At 36.3% G+C, this 21,152-nt stretch overlaps 1 protein-coding gene across 2 annotated transcripts in view; it reads right to left on the bottom strand.

Moving 5' to 3' along the window:
* LOC112053063 (G-protein coupled receptor dmsr-1-like) overlaps positions 1-21,152 on the bottom strand; it is a 56,480-nt gene that overhangs the window by 3,540 nt on the left and 31,788 nt on the right. For both annotated transcript variants that reach the window (XM_052881717.1, XM_052881716.1), the window contains exons 2-4: positions 18,307-19,192; positions 11,243-11,423; positions 2,468-2,634 (exon numbers count right to left, since the gene is read on the bottom strand). In XM_052881717.1, the coding sequence (XP_052737677.1) occupies positions 2,468-2,634; positions 11,243-11,423; positions 18,307-19,068 (1,110 nt within the window). In that variant the 5' untranslated portion in view covers positions 19,069-19,192. The remainder of the gene's footprint in view (positions 1-2,467; positions 2,635-11,242; positions 11,424-18,306; positions 19,193-21,152) is intronic.

Here is a 21,152-nt window from a genome sequence, read left to right as displayed (position 1 = left end):
TAATTTGGATTGTAAATATTTGAATGAATTTGCGCGAAATACAAAGTAAACTGCGAGATATGATGAACTATGTAAGCATAAAATATTCATAAAGTATAGAGCTTTGGGGATATACGAGTATGTAAGATGTGACTTATAAGCAATATTATTACTCGTTATACAGGTTGTCCCGGAAACATTACGACATACTCTACAGAATGATAGCTGACATCAAACCTATTAAAATAACGCAATATGTGATATTTTATGATTTCTAAGTTATATTGATTGTTACATAAAAAAAAAAATCACTACCTTCAGTGCAAATAAGACGTGTTATGTGCTAAAAAATTACTTAAAAGTTGATTTTATACTTGTTAATTGTTTTTTATTTTGTACAAAAATCAATATTACTTAAAAACTGTAACATTTCGGCTAACATATATTGCGTTATTTTAATAGGCCGTGATGTCAGCTATCGTACGAATATACGATTGTCGTACTATTTACGGGCACCCTGTATATGTCGATAGCAGGTGGATACTCAAGAGGGTTCATTGCTTATGCTACTCTTAATACAAGTATCTACGAACTCATGAATACTTACTTATCCGTGCGACCATTAAATATGTAATACGTTAACATGTGCTTCGATATTTATTTATTATAAATGAATTTAAAAGTATTTACTTTGAACATTTCTCTATCACAATGTTTGCCTAAAAGATGCCTAGTTTGACTAGTAAGGAACGTTGATTGTGTGACTATATTTGAAAAACTAAACTGGTAATTTTTTCGCAAAATATGTAACCTTAACTTTGTTTGTTTTGTTTAGTTCTACGTATAAATAAGTTGCACGTCAAATGAATTTCACGTGAAACGGATTTATAAAATTGAATTCAGAAAAGTGGTATTTATTTTAAATTAATAATTGGCCCAGAAAATTAGTTTTTAATTATGTCACCATTCAGCTTTTGCAGTGCCCTCAAATTAACATGCTGAAAATACTTTGTTTTAGCAATTTTTGAATATATATAGATTAATATAAATATAAATAAAGTGTTTGGAGGGTAATTTTATAGCAGCATTCCCACCACATTGTCATAATATTATCCCGGTTCTAGGTACTTCAGTACATCTTCCACGAAAGTAATTTTCTTACGACAATATCCTGTTGTTTGAATTTGCTCAGAATATTAAAGTTCACATGAATAACTGAGTAGTATTTAGCAATTTCTTACGTATTAAGACGTCAAGGATACACAGTTATTTGAGCTAAGCTAGTTTTATTAAAATAAAAAAATAATAAAGAAAATAGGAATCATATGTTACCTATTAAATTTTAAAAACTGTATTAATTCTTGAAGCAGATCTCTAAACACTATTAACGTACTTGGGTAAAATACACTTTAAACTGAAGTCTTTATAAGTTCTCGTAGCTGCAACTGCTGTCAACGATTATCGCTTTAAAACCTATATTTTATTACCAACCGAAGCACATACTTGTATTGTATTGTAGTTTACTCTATATTCTTATATTACTAAGATTTTATTTATAAGGTTTCATTTTACTATAAATAAACTATAATAATGTATATATAGTAGAGACCACAGTAAGGCAAGTCCCTTTGAATTCAGTTCATTTGCATCTTGCGTCCCTTATTGGTAACGGATGGAAAAGCTCATAAAGCGGTAGGTATCCAATTTCAGAGGGCAATATCTGGTTTTCGGATTTAGACTGGCGGAAATTTATATTATAAATGTCTTCGCTGTTTTTGAATAAGTGTGAAAATTATTTTACTTTAAATTCATTGAGATTTAACTAAAAGTAAAGTTATTGCAAATAAACTAATTTCTCTTTGCAAGTTTCAACTTGTGCCAATGCAAGTAGTTGAAACAAGCTGCTGAAACTTTAACTTCATCGTTCGGGATTTAATAGTGCTTATACAAGAATATTTTCTACGAAATCCTTTTGGTCAGTCAATGAACTTTACTAAAATCTACTAATCAAGCAGGATGGTTATTCATCCCCGAAATACATAATGTTATTGGATCGCTATCAACCCATATTCGGCTCACTGCTGAGCTCGAGTCTCCTCTCAGAATGAGAGGGGACTCGAGCTTGCTTTATGTTATTGGATAACTAAAACGAATGTGATAGCTTTACGGCTTTCTCCGTCCTCTATCTCGAAAACGATTCAACGTACGAAAAACTTTTAAAACAAAAATTGTATAGAATTTAATGCCCGAATAGTAAACACTCCATAGAAAATGAGGTATTTGCAAAAAAACATCGATTTTTGTGACCATTGTCCTCAAATTTTAATAGACGTTGATACCTAATATTGACCAAGATGACTGGGTCATACACGATGTTTAATATTGGGTCATATACGATGTGAGACGTAGGACGGCAAATTAAACGCAGCCGTCGGCGTTCTGGTGACCTTTGCTAGCTATTTTTAATACACGAGTATCTACAACCTACCTGAGTTGTAGGTTCAAGTTTTGTACCAAATTTTGCAGGTTCTTCAGTCGCGTAGATCATCCTACGCGCGAGGCGGGCGAAGGTGCAACGGAACTGCCGGCTCATGCTGCAGTACAACACGAAGTTCACTGATGATGTGAACAGTGCTAAGACATCCATCAGATCACCTGCCAAAGAAAGATAGAAATCGGTATCAAAATCTGAGAATATTTCAGAAGATTTTATACTATGTACAAAGACACCCCATATACTGTTAGCCATTATAGTCTTTGGGCCCAGGGACAAAATATTTATTCATCACCATAATGCTCAATCTTTATGACGAAGTTCACTGATAATGTGAACAGTGCCAAAACGTCCATCAGATCACCTGCCAAAGAGAGATAGAAATTGGTATCAAAACTCTGAGAATATTTCAGAAGGTTTTATAGTAAGTACAAAGATTATGCTGTAAGCCATAATAGTCTTTGGGCTAAGGGACAAAATATTTATTCATAACCATAATGGTCAAACTCTACGTATACTCAGTGGCACAATTATCCGCCCACTTTAATATGACGCGAGTATATTAAAGTGGGCGGATAATTCTGCTTCTGAGTATTTTCGATATTGATGGCGAGTCAGACAAAACCACGTGGCGAACTACCTTTCCTTCCAAGTTAATTTCTTTGACAGACTTTAGTGAGTCCGGTAACAAAAGTTGCCCCTGCAAAATTATCTGACAAGGTCCACTTGACAAATATTATAAACTAGTAAAGTTTGTGGTATTGTAGGGGGTAATCTCTGGATCTACCGAACCAATTTTGATAATTCTTTTACCACCAGAAAGCTATCTTGTTTGTGAGCGTCATAAGTTATATTTTTCTTCATATTACATGTGAACGAGAACTATGCAAGTGATACCGCGGGACTACGGGGCACGCCGCTAGGCTTAAATATCCTTCTTTATCTAATCTGCCAAAATCGGGTCAGAGGTAGTATTATTACTTATTAACCGATTTTTTATTAAGTGAACCGATTTTTGATAATGATAAAATAATACGAGAACGTTATGTATAGTTTAGGTTTTTACGTTTTAGTTAATTTTTAACTAAATAAACAATATTCATGGATGGCTAGGTAAATTAATAAACATATGTCGGGTACACTATACTCGAACAATATTAAAACAATGTTATTATTGTCTAGGATATACCCTTAGATATTATGTTAAGTACGTAAGTGAACCTATCTTAGAGACCTTTGTTATGTTCACAATAAGGCTTGAACCATGAGGTATTCAGATACCATTTACAATTAATTCTGTGCATAACACATTTTTTGACGGCCTCCGTGGCGCAGTGGTATGCGCGGTGGATTTACAAGACGGAGGTCCTGGGTTCGATCCCCGGCTGGGCAGATTTAGATTTTCCTAATTTGTCCAGGTCTGGCTGGTGGGAGGCTTCGGCCGTGGCTAGTTACCACCCTACCGGCAAAGACGTACCGCCAAGCGATTTAGCGTTCCGGTAAGATGCCGTGTAGAAACCGAAAGGGGTGTGGATTTTCATCCTCCTCCTAACAAGTTAGCCCGCTTCCATCTTAGACTGCATCATCACTTACCATCAGGTGAGATTGTAGTCAAGGGCTAACTTGTAAAGAATAAAAAAAAAAAAAAAATAACAATATTGCGTTGCTGATAATGCTATGTCGCTACAATAATTACTGCGAATATACCTATTGTGCTTGTAAGTTCCCAGTAAATAATAGTCTAAAGTCCATAGAATGTACGGACTAATACGACGTGCAAATAAAGTTTATTTGAACTAAGTTCATGTATGTGAATGTTTCGTATTCGTATGTTTACATAATTTTAAAATATCAAGTAGTGATAAATTTCTTAATTCGACACCGTTAGAAGTACCAAAGGTAGCGTGAAATGGCTTCTCTAAGCCTCGTGCCCGAAAATTCGACCGATGAATCGAAATCGAAGATACAAATTCATTTTCAGAAAGTGTTTTAAAGTGTGTTTCCTTACAAATGTGTTATAAAACGTTGTATGATATACGTGCACTTTGATAATTACAGTCTCTGCTTACTTGTAACCCTCGTCTACGGCTCGGGCCAGAAATATCGCCTCGGCTGTAATTTTCAACTTACCGCACTTATTAATTGATTATGAAAACGGCTAAAACTCACGTGATATTAGGTCCGAGTATGCCCGACTAGTGTCGAACCCTTAGTCATGAGCTGGTTCTTGCAACGCGATTCAAGCTGTTTCATAATCAATTAACGTGAGTGTATTTCATTATGAAACAAGCTGTTTCATAATGAAATACACTCACGATAGTTTAAATTCTAAATCGCGCTTAAATCTGTTCTATTATGTAATGATATTAAATATTGTAAACAATGATGATTTTAAAAGAACAACGGTTGTGTTTACTACAGGCTCTTTTCAGAACCTGTTGGATGAAAGAAGAAGTTTCATGAAATTGATGCTTGAAAAATGCTTGTAAACTGCTTACTTAGAATACATTTATTAAGATTTTATTTTATTTACAACATTACAACGTCTATCAATCAGGAGAAAAAACCGTTAATAGGCTTATATTCCTTAGCAAACTCGGGATTAAGGGAGATTTCTCGTTGAGTACAAAATACAAATACAGCCGTAATACAATTCAACGTTGCCGTAATCCTGTTCGCAAGCACGTATAAAAAGTTTTCATGGCATTCGGCTTGTGTACTCTCCAGTTACTTGGTTAGGTATGTGCTTGTACAAATAGAGAAATCCTTTGCAATCAAGTACAATCGTTTTTAATTATCATTAATCACGCAAAAGGGCTTTGATTCTCTTTTTAGGTCTTCAGATCAATGTTTGCACAATCTTTTATTTTATTTACTCGTCGTGTTAGTATGCATATGTGGTAAAACGTAAAAAAAAATCCACTTATTAAAAGCGATTTTTTAAAGATAAAATTGGTAATAGTAAGTGATCCTTAAAAGATGGATCTGTGGATCAAAAAAAGTGGATTTATTCCATCAATACATGTTTTTATACCTCTAATGGATTAGATAGCGTTTTCTAAGAAAGCCCCCAAGCGGCTTGAGTTTTTCCGACTTTTCCAACAATTAAAATAACAAGGGCTTATCGTTGAAATGGCTTAACAGATTTTAACTGGATAGGGACTAAAGTTCAGCTTTTTTATAATTAGATCATTAGATAGTATGACAAAATTATAAATAAAAATATTCATCCTAGTTTTTGTAGTTATTCTCCTTATTAAAAAAAATAATTCACGCCATATGACAATCAATTTACACAAAATGTTAGTAAATTATAAATTAAACACTTCCCCACGAATAACTTTATTTTATTTGTGGTGAAAACTGCATCAAAATCAGTCCGTCTTTGAGTTTAATGCGCACAGACAAACAGATGCGGCGGAGGACTTTTTATATATGTATAGAATATAGATATAGAATATATATTTATGTATACTAGCGGACGCCCGAAACTTCGTTCGCGTCAAATCTGTTTTTTTTTAATCCATGGATTATTCCGGGAAAAAAGTAGCCTATGTTCTGCTAACGTAGCCGAGGGAACCCAGGTATAACCCCGTAGAAAAGTATATTAAGGAGATAATATGATGTATAAATAAGGATCTGTTTTGAGTTTTCAATATTTTAATACTGTTACTATCGCGTTAACGTAAACCCGAATTTATATGGAATTGAAACAGTTGTGCAGTAGTGCCACTAGGTGGCGCTGTTCCAATTCCTTAAAAAATCGCGTTTACGATAACGCGATAGTAACAGTATCAAACTGCCACTAGGCCCGGCCCTCTGGTTAAATAATTGACTTAATAAAAGTATGTTTCAAGGCCAAATTTTCCAAAAGTCTGCCAATCCGCATTGAGCTAGCGTGGTGGACTATTGGTCTAACCCCTCTCATTCTGAGAGGAGACTCGAGTTCAGCAGTGAGCCGTATATGGGTTGATAATGAGATAGTAAATATAATATTTAATAGATATATAATATCTATACAAGAATTGGTCGTCTATATCGATTTAACCACGACAATGGGCGGATCAGCATGTCTAGCATGTCTCAAAGGGTTACCTGTACAAGGTCTACTCACGTAATACGGTAAGCGCAAAGTGAGCCTAGTTACACTAATTGTTCGTCGTCATCAACCCATATTCGGCTCACTCCTGAGCTCGAGTCTCCTCTCAGAATGAGGGGGGTTAGGCCAATAGTCCACCACGCTGGCCCAATGCGGATTGGCAGACTTCACACACGCAGAGAATTAAGATAATTCTCTGGTATGCAGATGTTTGATGATGATGTCCTCACGATGTTTTCCTTCACCGATTGAGACACGTGATATTTAATTTCTTAAAATGCACACAACTGAAAAGTTGGAGGTGCATGCCCCGGAACGGATTCGAACCCACACCCTCCGGAATCGAAGGCAGAGGTCATATCCACTGGGCTGTCACGATACATATAATTACTGATTAATGAATACCATTTAAAGTTGCATATAAAAGAATATTTTATGAACGATTTGCTCTCAAGTTTTACGAGCTTTTTTATTTTTACACCATTACAGCATTACAGTTTTTTTCAGATAGGATGGATATACGGTGACAGTTCGTTTCACTATTGAAAGTTTGCCGAGATTCACGATAATAGTACGTATTATGAACGTCATAAGGCAACTGTCACCGTACCCATGCTATATGAAAAACACTATAGCTTAAGGTTTTAACGTCAAGTTGGTAAGCTGTGAATGTGACACATTTTTAACAGACTTCCAAAAAGGAGTAAGTTCTACGTTTGGCTGTATTATGTTTGTTTTGTATGTATGTCCAGCGATATTTTCATCATTTTTGGACCGATTTTGAAAATTCTTTTTTTGTTAGGAAAGTAATACGTGGTTCCATTGTTTTCATGTCGGGATCTTTTGATGGCATCCTGGAGAAATAGACGGGAACTTTCGTAGTGCGTTTGTTAATTTTTATACTTGCAAAAACTCATTTAGTTACAATATCTGTAGTACAGTTACTACAAACTAATTGAATTGACTTTTCAATTGTGGTTATAAAGTACATGTACCTACCTAGATCAAGCAAGACTATTTTTTTTTATTTGGAAAAAAATGGATAAATAGATTATTGTGATTCGAGAATGACCAAACACCAATATATATAGAGTTAAACAGGGGTTAAAAAAATATAAAATATTTTCATATTTTATATTTTTATAATTATTAATAACTAACGGACCCGGTCGCGCTTCGCTTTGACTTAGGTATGTGCACTTCTTCCCTATCCCTACCATACTGCTACACTACCTTATTCCTGCCCCTACCCTATCCCTAACCTACCCCATACCCTACTACTACAAAGCCAAAACATTTGGTTTGAATAGGTGAGCCAGTTCTTAAGTTATAAAATTACAACGAAAAGTGGCATTGTTTTTATAATTTATTGAATTTTTTCAACAAATTTGTAGATTTCTCCCCTATGATATTAAATTGAAGTTGAAAGCTTTCATGAAAGCCGGTTTACTCAGGGCGTAGAGGTTTATGCCTACATTTTTGTTGCAATAAAAGATTAACTACTGGTCCGAACTGGCACTCGTCACACGGATATTTCAGGTTTTCCAGGAATATAGCACAACACATTTGTTATTCTCTGTACATAATGAACTTCTGAAAACACTCTGATTTTCATTATTTTAATTAATTGCTTGTACAAACAGGTCGACAGATCGCTAATGAAATTAATCTGTGACGAAGTGAATGTGGGGCAGTTAAATTAATATAGAACGTAGGTAACCCATCTATCTACAGTTGCTAGTCTAAAAACTTTGCAGGCTACTAAAGAGAGATTCGCAAGTGACTTTATACTAGATTATATTATTCCCTCTATATCTATATATATAAAAGAAAGTTGTGTTAGTTACTCCACTTATAACTCAAGAACGGCTGAACCTATTTAGCTGAAAATTGGCAGGGAGGTAGTTTAGAGCCAGGAGAAGGACATAGGATACTTTTTATATAAAAAAAAACTACCCGATGCTCGCGACTTCTTTCGGTTTCTACATGACATTGTACCGGAACGCTAAATCGCTATGCATCTTTGTCGGTACGATAGGGGTAGGGGTAGTGGTAGGGTAGAGGTAAGGTAGGGGTAAGGTAGGGGTAGGGTAGGGTTAGAGTTAGGGTAGGGGTAAGTTAGGGTAGGATAGAGTTGGGTAGGCTTAGAAAAAGAAGGATGTGAAATAGGGATTGTAAGTTGACATTGATTTTTACGCGGACGAAGTCGCGGGCGTCTAGTTAGTTTGTTAACATAAGATCGGCGCTAGTTTGTTAACATAAGAGCCGTGATAGCCCAGTGGATATGACCTCTGCCTCCAATTCCGGAGGGTGTGGGTTCGAATCCGGTCCGGGGCATGCACCTCCAACTTTTCAGTTGTGTGCATTTTAAGAAATTAAATATCACGTGTCTCAAACGGTGAAGGAAAACATCGTGAGGAAACCTGCATACCAGAGAATTTTCTCAATTCTTTACGTGTGTGAAGTCTGCCAATCCGCATTGGGCAAACATGGTGGACTATTGGCCTAACCCCTGTCATCCTGAAAGGAGACTCGAGCTCAGCAGTGAGCCGAATATGGGTTGATGACGACGAACAATTAGTGTAACTAGGCCTAGGCTCACTTCGCGCTTACCGTATTACGTGAGTAGACCTTGTACAGGTAACCCTTTGAGACATGCTAGACATGCTGATCCGCCCATTGTCGTGGTTAAATCGATATAGACGACCAATTCTTGTATAGATATTATATATCTATTAAATATTATATTTATTATCAACCCGTACACGGCTTACTGCTGACCTCGAGTCTCCTCTCAGAATGCGAGGGGTTAGGCCAATAGTCCACCACGCTGGCTCAATGCGGATTGGCAGACTTTTTTTTAGGAACATTTTGCCCTTGAAACATACTTTTATTAAGTCAAGGAGATTCGAGCTCACCAGTGAGACGAATATGAGTTGATAATAATGGTAATGATTTGTTACTAACAGTAGCAGTTCTTGTAAATCCACCGCGCAAAAAATATTTATGTTACTAAGCTTTCCGTTGGTGAAAGAATTTTTAAAATCAGCCTGTAGCTTTGGGGTCTGTTCGTAACAAACAAAAGATCCTTACTCTTTATAAAGTTACTTTAAGCGTTTATTTAGTAATCCTAATTACCAAGGCGACGAATCGTTACTATTGGACAATGAGTCATAAATTTTATCGGACTGCCCGACGCAAGGGAAAGATATATTTTATTTATTAGTATACGTATATTTTTTTGGTTCTCTAGAGACTAAACGCGTGGGCTGATTTTGTTGATTCTTCCGTCAATCGTCGATTTATCTTAGTCGCGGGAATGTTATTAAAGACATGAGTTGAGCAACCACAGTTTGCTCGTATCGATAATAACGCTAGCGTGACTATGGCGGCAACCGAAAGCCATATTGTGAAAAAGAAAGAAAATAAAGTATGTAATTCGTGATCCTGAATACTAAGTGAGCCGTTACAGCTCAGTGGATATCCTTTGCCTCCGATTCCGGAGGGTGTGGGTTCGAAGCCAGTCATGCACTTCCCAACTTTTTAGTTGTGTGCATTTTAAGAAATTAAATGTCACGTGTCTCAAACCGTGAAGGAAAAACGTTGTGAGGAAATCTGCATACCAGAGAATTTTCTTAATTCTCTGCGCGTGTGAATTCTGCCAATCCGCATTGGGTCAGCGTGGTGGACTATTGGTCTAACCCCTCTCATTCTGAGAGGAGACTCAAGCTCAGCAGTGACCCGACTTTGGGTTGATAATTTGATGATGACTATGTAATTAGGTGTATTAGAGTATCGTTGTACAGATATTTAAATATCAGTATTCTATATGTTTCTTTCATCATTTTTAAATTGAAATGTCTATTTAAGATTTTTTAGATACCTATAAAATCTATAGACCAATAAAAAAGCCCATAAAACTATACTATACATTAGACCTATAAAATATCCAAAATTACAATTGAAACGATTGAAATATAATAACGAATTCTAGCAGGGATTATATAGCGGACTAGTTGACACCGCGCGGTTTCACCCGCGTGGTTCCCGTTCACGTAGAAATACGGAGATAATATAATAAGCCTTCCTCGATAAATGGTTAGCCCATTACCATACTGAAAGAATTTTTCAAATCGGATCAGTAGTTCCTGAGATTAGCGCGTTCAAACTCATCAGCTTTATAATATTAGTATGGATTTAATAGGAGTAGCCTATCTCAAAACTTTCCAATAATGGGACCCGATTGTTAAAGTCGCTATGATCCAGAATATTATATTACTGACATACAAGATTAAGGGTCGGATTCACCACCTTCTGATAAATGTCTGACAGCTTATTCACAAAGATAATCGAACAAATATATTCGTCCCAGCAATTTATGATGTAATGTAGAATGGCCGTTCTCCTTTTATCTTTGTCATATGACATAAAATATCAAAGTGACGAAACTTATATTTAGACTCCGCGCCACGAAACGAGTCCCTGACGCGGCGCTAATGTCATAATAGCGCTCATTGTCATTTGGTAATGGCGTTTAAATAGTCGTTTGTGTAAGGCGCTGTCAATTTTAGTTCAGGTTTTAGCCGCGGTACTTCTTTCGTGGCGCGAAGTCTAAACTATCCGACTTATCAGACAATGGTGAAACCGGTACTTAATTTTATTTAACTTACCGAACATGCTGTAGCAGTTTTTAAAGAAGTCTGGTGCTAACGCGCTTGCAAGGCCCAAAAGGCCTTGTGGAACTTCCGTGGAAAGGAAGAGTCCGAGGACGGCTAGCAGCATTCGCGTCGTCCGATCCGTCCGACTGGTCCGTCTAGCTGAAGCCTCCTCGGCCAAGCATTGTTTCTCGGGCTGTTAACATAAGTTAAGGAAAGTTAAGTTAAGTTAAGTTAAGTTTTATTTACTCTCATTTTTTGTCCTTTATTAAAATTAACAAAGTTTATAAAACACACTATTAAAAATAAAAATAAAAATTCAACCCTCCCGCTGCGGGATATTTGAGTGACCATGCAACCGGTGGTCAGGGTTCCAGGATTCCAGGGTTCTGGGTCTCAAGAATAACTAAATCCTACTCTTGATCCAGCAGTTACGCGAAAGCTTCTTAAGGTGTTGGTTAAAGCTTTTCGCTATAAGGCCATTGACTGAAACGACTATCGGAACAATAAAAGTTGACTCGGTAAAGTTTTTATTATTACTCTATTACAAGTAAGCCATTGACAACGTCCAAGATGGAAGCGAGCTTATTTGGAAGAGGTACAAATTTATTCTCTCCATACCTTTGACGTTTTTACGAGGCATCGTACCGGAACGCTAAATCGCTTGACGGTACGTCTTTGCCCGTAGGGTGGTAGCCACGGCCGAAGCCTACCACCAGACCAGACCTGAGATTTAGAAAATATTAAATCCTAAATTGACCCGTGCTGGGAATCGAACCCAGGAGGCAACCTATCTATTGAGTCTAAAGTTAAACAACAGTTAAAGTAATCATTAAGTAATCCGGAAGTTTGGTCAAATACGAGTAGGTACCGCGAAACTATCAAGTTAAGCTTTATATAACAACTTAGATTTGTGTTCATCTTTGTTTGTAAGTAAGCGTAGTTAGAAATACTAAATAGCTTTTGCAATTTTTTATGGCGATTTCCATGCTAAGACATGTTTTTTTAAGAATAATATTATATTTGTTGATACATAATTTTACTAAGACATCTTGGTTTTCTATATTTTTTATTATTGTCTAAGTTTTATGACAGTTATAATTTTTAGTTATATGCCTAATTGTAGATTAAGAAATAATGCATGCTGAGTTACGAATAGCTTGTAAGTAAGGTATTTTTTATTTATTTATTTATTCATTCATTTATTTATTTAAAGCACGCCAACAATACACTTATAAAACATTAAAAAACAATACAATATTCCACAAAAACTCATATGTAGCTACATTTTCAAACGATAAAAGTTCTAAGAGTCTTACGTATAAACGTTGTCGAGATTTCTGAGAATATTTTCATTAAAGTAGGCTTCTTTCTCATCAAAATATAAATAGTTTTCTTACGTTGAGAACAAGGAAGGCTTTTTAAAATTGAAATTGACCTCAGTATTTCATTCAGAATTTCAATTTGTAACTTGTTCAGGTTTTAATATTAGTATACATCTAACTTCTTTTCTTGGCAATTAGTACTTTTAATAATTGCCTTAGTCTTGGCTAACGCGGCTTTGGATCGTGATCGTTAGCATGGAAATCGTGATCGTGAGCTCCTGGGTTCGTGTCCTGGATCGGGCTATGAAATTTCGAGGTTTCTTCCTTTCATATAATTCTCAGTACCAACCCGAAGTTGGGAAGATGACGGTGCTACCATCCCGTGCCTGATATGCTTGACTTGGTCATTAAATTGAATCATTCACACGTTTGTGGGAATCACAATTCCAGGTTTACTTTTACTGTTATACGTCCGTGGGAACTACAGTCACCAGAGAGTTTTATGACGGCCTCCGTGGCGCAGTGATATTTGCGTTGTATTTACAAAACGGAGGTCCTGGGTTCGATACCCGACTGGGCCGATTGAGATTTTCTTAATTGGTGCAGCTCTGGCTGTGGGAGGCTTTGGCCGTGGCTAGTTACCATCCTACCGACAAAGATGTCGTGAAGAAACCGAGAAGAGGTGTGGATTTTCATCCTCCTCCTAACAAGTTCCCCCGTTTGCATCTTAGACTGCATCACTTACCATCAGGTGAAATGCAGTCAAGGGCTAACTTGTAAAAGAATAAAAAAAAAAGAGTTGATTTGGCAATTTTGCGGAATGAAACTCTAAATTGTATAATAGACTAAGAACAGTCCAAAAATCCATAGTATCATTTTAATAGAGCAGTTCGTCGCAAAGTCTGTTCGAATCTGTGTCAGCGTAGGGTCGTGGATGTCTTTGTGGTAATAGAATCGATGTGATAATTTTATCGTGCTATACATTTTTATTATGACGGAGAGTGGCAACATTTTTTTTCTTGTGCGTGCTAGCCCTTACTTAAAAGTAATGCAAGTAAATCAGTTTTTCCACAATGTATTTGAAATATTGGACGTTTAAGATCATTTTACAAATTCAATAAAAATAATTATAACCCTTTCTTCCCTTCCCTTTTGCAGGGAGAGCGACTGGAACCCTGTAGTTTTATGAGTAAAGAGATTTTTTGACGACATCTCTAGTGGTGATGATTTTTGACAGTGGTGTGGTAATAGAATGGGTTTAATAGTAATATAGAGGGTAAAGACGGATTCAAAACATTATTTTCTAATCCATCTCTCTATCTACACTTATTGTGTAGAAAAGATAAAGAGATACAGGAGAATTCTAAGCTCAAACTGTCAAGTAATGTAAAACATCGTTTCAGAATAACGTAACAGGTGAGGTAAAAAAGACACAAACAATTTTTTTTAAACATTTGTCTGTCTTTTCTGGCCTTATCTTTGGAACGGCTGAACCAATTTAACTGAGACTTCCACATGAGTATTTTTCTTTACATTACGGCACATGTGCGTAATGAGATACATTACAATATTCAAGTTGTTGGAATAACAGATACTTTACGAGCAAATGTGTTATATAAGATTTACTCATCATATTAGGTACTTTCAGGCTCTTATGATGTACAGGCTTCCTTTGAACCTATCTTACACTCACTCCCACTAAATTAATTTCTTATTCTCAAACCGATTAACCTTTGTATTTGTAGTTATCTAACACATAGGGCAAAGCCAAATTACAACGAACGTACCTAATTGAAATTTCGCTTTGATCTTAAGTGGTTTCCACGTCCTTGAGTAAACTATTCATAATATAGCGTAAACTAAATTAAAAAATAACTCTTGTGTACCTACATAATTGAAAATGTGATAACTCATCACACTGATATTATAAATGCAAAAGTTTGTGTGTCAGTGTGTGCGTAAGTGTGTGTGTAAGTGTGTATGTTTGTTCCTCCTTTGCGCTGCGCCTACTGAACTAGCTGAAATTTGGAATATATTTTAGTCTGGATTAACACATGGGCTACTTTTAATCCCGGAAAAGTCTATGGTTCCTCGCGGGATTTGTGAAAAACTGAATTCCACGCAGACGAGGTCGCGGGCGTCCGCTAGTCACACTTTACACTATCACATCACACTAATATTATAAAGGCGAAAGTTTGTTTCAATTCCAAATTTCAGCCAAATCGCTTCAGTAGCCGCAGCGTAAAAGAGAAACAAACATACTTACACACTTACACACTTTCACACTTACACAATTACACACAAACTTTCGCCTATATAATATTAGTGTGATGTGATTAAAATACTTTAGTTTTACTAGATATACCAGGTATAGGTATGAGGTATTAAATGTACATAAGTCGAGGACCGCATTCTGTTTACAGTTTTTAAACTCTGAAAAGCGTGCAGATTACGATTCGACCCGATTCTGGTTGCCAAAAGCTTTTTTCAGAACGTTAGTCTCCGACGGCACAGTAAGCTCTACAAGTATTACTATACGTTTAGTTTCTTATAAAAGGAAAATTTCCGGTCTACGAGTAGATATCGACATAGTGACATCCCTTGAGATTTTGTTCTATATAATTTGAGCGAATATTCCCTGCGCTCTCGTTACAAACATATACCGTCGCATTGGAAGACCTCTTTAAGCTTCTGGACTGGAACGGATTGGGCATCAACATCAATGGTGAGTAGGTACATCACTCAACTACGGTTTGCCGATGATGGATGTTCATTATGGCAGATCTTACTACCGAAATTTCTTAGTGCCCGAAGACGAAATTCTTCGAACAGTTCGTGTTGCCAGTGATGACTTACGGATCCGAGATTTGGTTACTAACTATGAGCCTTATTAGAAGGCTCAAAGTTACTCAGCGGGCGATGGAGTGAGCTTTTTTTCTTTTTTTTTCGTGTTGAGTAAGTGCCGATGGCTCCATGTGGGACCACTACGGCGTCACCGGGGGTTCGGGCGAGCGCAGAAGCATTGCCTGATGAGACCCGAAGGCTGAAATAAAGATAAAGGACGGAACGGCTCTCTAAGGGCGTCTCCTATGAGACTCGGACCTCGGCTTAGAGGGCCATTCGGGAAGGTGTAACCGTGACCTGAGTGAATCAGTCCGGACGCCCCCGAGATCGTGAGTTAGAAAACCCACGTCCGGGATGGATGCATTGAGCTATGCTTGGAGTTTCTCTGCGTGATCGAATCAGAAATGAGGAGTTCCGCAGACGAACAAAAAGCTGCTGGCGGATCTAGACCGTTGTGCTTGGAGGTCCATGCAAGAGGCCTATGTCCAGCAGTGGATGTCCATCGGCTGATAACGATGATTATTATATCACAAACGTGGACGAAGACACGGTCGTCGATTCGTTAATGAAATAAATCCAAAAGTAACTTAAGGCAGGATTTAGTATAATTTATTCAAAGCCCGCCATTTGGGTTTTTCTCAACAAAGTAACCCGGGGCTACTGTTAATGATGCCTCAACGACAAGCTCTTTACGCAAATTTGATTAAAAAATGTTCCTCATTTGATTACATCTGCATGGTAACTTGTTATTTAAGTATATTTTAAAAGACTTTTGGGATATTAAAGATTTTAAACAGTATGAAAATACATATTATGTTGCTATTTAGCATTGTTTTACAGTGTGGCTGCATACCCTTTGGGAAAATGCGTTGAAATTATTGGGAGAAGTACCTTCATAATTATACGCTTATTGTATAAGGCAATGCCTCCCTATTCGTACGGTCTATGGAGCTTAGAACCACAATGCTGCTTCAATGCGAGTTGGTAGGTTAAGGGCGTCATTGTTTTGTTCTGGTAAGACTACAGTGTTTATGTAGTTTATTAGAGTTTCCTTTTTAGAATCACATCCTGCTAGTTGTCGTTATCAACCCATGCTCAAAGCTGAACTCGAGTCTCCTCTCAGAATGAGAGGTGTTAGGCCAATAGTCCACCACGCTGGCCCAATGCGGATTGGCAGACTTCACACACGCAGAGAATTAAGAAAATTCTCAGGTATTCAGGTTTCCTTACGATGTTTTCCTTCACCGTTTGAGACACATGATATCTAATTTCGTAAAATGCACACAATTGAAAAGTTGGGGGTACATATTGTTTTTTTTTCTCTCTTTATTTTGTGTGATTTATCTTTTGTTTTTTGTCTAAAAAACTTTTCTTTCTTTCAAATAATTATTTGCTGCTGCATTATTGGGCTGACGGCTTGCTGGCACGTGGGTGTAAAACCACCAGCTTTCCAAACCGGGCTATGAATTTCTTGAAAAAACAAATGGGCTCCATATTTCATAGCCTGACCCAGGACACGACGCCAGGACCTAGTGATCCGATGACATATAGTCTATCTAGACAAACGAGACATTTATCATAGAAGACGGGAATGTATTATGGGTATGTTAAATAAATAAATGTTAAATTTAATTTATTTAACCCCGCTCTGTTTCTACCGCTTACCGGTTTTATATGAATTTTTAAACTAGCTCGCAAGTCCCTGTCCACTTAAGAGGAGCGGAGATTTGTGCAATCCTTCTGGTTAATATTTCTCTGTTTCTCGGCTCCGCTGCCTCGCTCCACTTCGGTGGATTGGCAGCCTAAATCCCGATAAGGAGTTATCACTTCAAAAACCTGGTATTCAATTCTGCTAAAAAGCAACCTACTTTTTTTTTTTGATAAATCCAACCATTTACCCAGATCTACAATAGCACATTACAGCTACAGATTGCATAGTTTAAGGTAAAAGCCGTTTCACGTTCCCAGCGAAATAACAATGCGGAGATATTATGAATGTTTCAGACGTAACAAATACCCTTTGCTCTCTCATATAAAAGCTTACATGGATACAATAAAGTGTCAACACATGCTACTTTCCATGAGCTGCTATATGATTGCATCCATTTATTATTGCTAGATACTTGTTGTCTGTAATAAGTCATATTATAATGAGGTAAAGTTTGTGGTGTAAGGGCAATCTCTAGATCTACTGAAACTAATTTGAAAATTCATGTACCACTAGAAAGCTACGGTATTTGTAAAACATAACAATAACATTTTCTCTTTTTCCTGAAACCTGTGACAATACTCGTAATAAGATAATGACGACCTACATTAGAAACATTTTACGGTTATCCGGCATTTCAGGATTTATACGTTACCTCTCAAGGTAAGTGATGATGCTATTAACAAAAAGCTATAAAATTATTAATGTAATGCTATTTACAAACCGAATGTTATATCATCTCAAGATAAAACTATAAAAACTCTTTCACAACAATATTTTTAAGTAAGCTAAATGTCATGAATTTCACAAAAGAGATGATTTGTAGCAGATCGTTCTACTCTGTACTAATGGTGGGCAAAACGGTTTGAAATGTGAGTCATTATTACAGCATAATGTTAAGATCACGATGCAATACTTCAATCGACGTCATAAGTTTATACAAGTCGTAATATATTATGTAGTATTGCAAATATCAATAAAGATGAGACTAGATAATATGCATGTTTTTGTCGACTAACATGCGCGCTTAGGCTGGATGTATATTGTAAAAAGCGAGTCTCTAGTATAAATTTCAGTTATAATTATTATTAAAAACAATTAATATGAAACAGTGCAATTATGACAAGGAGACATCGTATTGTTGTCTTAGCATATTTAAAAGAGATCTCCAGAAATTTAAAAAATAGATTTATCATACTTGCCTCATTGGGTCCCACTATGGAACGCTTGAGCAACTTCTGCCTTCTCTGTTCAGTCGTAGTTAGTTTTGATATTAAGCACGTGCTTAACACTGACAATGCTATACTTGGCACTAGTTTCAAAATAACACTATAAATCCACATTATTGCAGTCACTAATTCTTTATTTTTAGACATCTCTAAAACGTACACCGTCCGATTGTGAGGTAGTGACAAGTCCTCAGCGAACTCAGAATTGTTGTGTGGAGTCACTTCGTTTTGCACTATATTCATCGCGAAATATATCGGCAGACATAGAAACGGGCATATCACATAGGCGCTCACTATTGCTAATGTAGTGTTCTTCTTGCTACACCACGTACGATTTCTCTGGGGGAACGCAATAGCAATGTATCTCCATACGGCCAATGTCACGGCTAACCATATCGATATCGTGTGGAACGTCTGACTGAAAATGGAATGGAAGTAAACGAAGACCGCCCAGGCGTACGTGTTCTTGTTCACTTGTGGCCCAATTTTAATGTTCATATGCAAAGCGTACGGTATGTATTCCAACATGACTAAAAGGTCCGCAACGGCTAGGCCTGTGAGAATTGAATTTGTGGAGCTGACCATTTCTCGGCGGCTGAGTACGGCGATGTTTATCGAGTTTGTTGCGGATCCGATTATACATATCACTATAGCTATGTATCCGTGTAGCCGGCTATATGCTTTGTTAAAGTTTGTAGCGCCGGGGACGCAATTTGCGTCTGTCACGTTCGACATGCTCGGTCTCTTCCCTCTGTGCACTGACCTTTACATTTACCTTTAGTCATTGGTGTTGTAATGTTAGCTGTCTTCTTTGATCTTCTTCTAAACTGAAAATGTATTTCATTTTCATCGTGGAAATCTGTAACAAGAAAATATTATATATGAAAAACTTATGAAATCAAATCACTTAATAGTAGGGGATCCCGGGATGCTAAATTTACTAAAGCGTCATGGGAATTGATTAGACTTGGTAGATTAGATGAGAGAAATAATAAATGGTCATTTACTTTCGCTTTCAGCGCTTTATTACTTTAGCTTACTGAAATCATCAGAAAACACGAGTTTGTTCAGGAAATTATTTCATTTAAAATAAGCAAAACATTAACCGCATTGTCTTGTAATAGTGGCTCGATAACAGAAAAATAAGGGTTTTATTTTGTAACTTTGGAACCCTCACATTCCATTACGTTACTCTCAAATCGTTAGATTTTCGAAATGCACATTTTTTAGCTATCAACTCACCGACCTTTTATCTTAATCTGACGTGTTAGTTGAGTATTTCTGAAGTTGTTTTTTTTTAGTTGCCCTAAACGTACCCACCAAAATTAAGGGCTCATACTTGGTGGAAGTACTGTAAGGTATACTAACTTATGTTCATCTGCAGCGCTCGAGTAACTGCAAAAATTTCATCTTCGCCTCCCATACTATAATAATGAATAATGATTTCTATGTGTGATATTTGTGTGTTTAAAACGAAGCTGATAAAAATACTAGGGCACTAGTTATCATACTATGCACATACATTGCTGGGCAATCGAGTTTAAGTTATTAATATGGTCTCCTTTATGCATAATACTTACCATACTATATATGCACTTGAATAAAAAACGTACTTATTAACAATATTATACTCTCGTATAATATTGTTAATAAGCGAGAGATATTTGCGATTTTGATTTACGTTAGACGAACAAAAGCAAATAATTTCTATAGAGACCTATTTTTAACGCGTCTAATGCGTCATCAAATTATATTAATGTACACTCATATTTTTCATTTGGACATGCTAAGTACTAGACGCGACATTATGCGAAACAAAACTTATTACGTTATCCCATTTACAGGCTTGCCCATAAAATAATAGATAGTAGGTACATTTATGCTACTGTATTTGAATTTTTAGGTTAAAAATTACGCGAATGAAAATAATTTCTATTTATCCAGGCTAAAAGTGAAAACCTCATGAAAATTGTTTTTAGCACATTTCGAGAGAAGCAAGCAGTGACAGCTACCTGTATAAAACTAAAATACATATTATTGGATTACTACTACTATTTTACAAGCCTTATAAAAATAAAATACATATCTGTTTTAATCAAAAGACCAGTAGATATTCATATTATAATATTATTAATCAGAGATTTAGATGGATATAATAAACAACTTAAATTGTCAATATTAGAAACTATTTTAGTACCTGCTAGATCCAAACCAATACATTCAGCCCTTTTGGTGATGTAGCTTAAGATAAGTAGATAAATAATCATATTACATTTTTTATACGGCTTGAGAGGCCAAGCAAAATAATATAAAATGATGATTTTATACTCGTATAAAATTAAGGCAATAAGTGATGTTTAGAAGTCCCTTTATAAGGCCAAAGACTTGGGGCGAACAGACAGTAAATTAACAGCTAAATTGGACATATCATATTATTATATGTGATGATTTATTATTTTTAAAAGATAGTTATACAAGAATATAGTTATGCATAATATATGGTTTTTAAAACACGAGGGTACTATAATCAGCTCTGGTTTACATAAGTTACACCAAGGTTTTTAAATTAAACTATGTACCTATATTCTACTTTATAGAAACTCGCGCAGAGGTTAAAACTGAAACTTTTGCAGTTTTCTTCGAAGTGAGGATTATACACAACGTACATTATTACACTCGAGTTCCTCCTCCTTTTATACGACCGTTTAGAATGTATTCTCATACATAATAATAATTAGTTCTTAATATTGTGTCCGGCTTGTTCTGACTGGTGCATAAGGCCTTTAACTAGGGTAGGCACTACAGTTGTACAAATTGTA

Source organism: Bicyclus anynana, chromosome 5, assembly GCF_947172395.1.
Source record: "Bicyclus anynana chromosome 5, ilBicAnyn1.1, whole genome shotgun sequence".
Taxonomy (NCBI): Eukaryota; Metazoa; Arthropoda; class Insecta; order Lepidoptera; family Nymphalidae; genus Bicyclus; species Bicyclus anynana.
The sequence above is the reverse complement of the archived record's forward strand: the minus strand, read 5'-3'. Positions and strand labels throughout refer to the sequence as shown.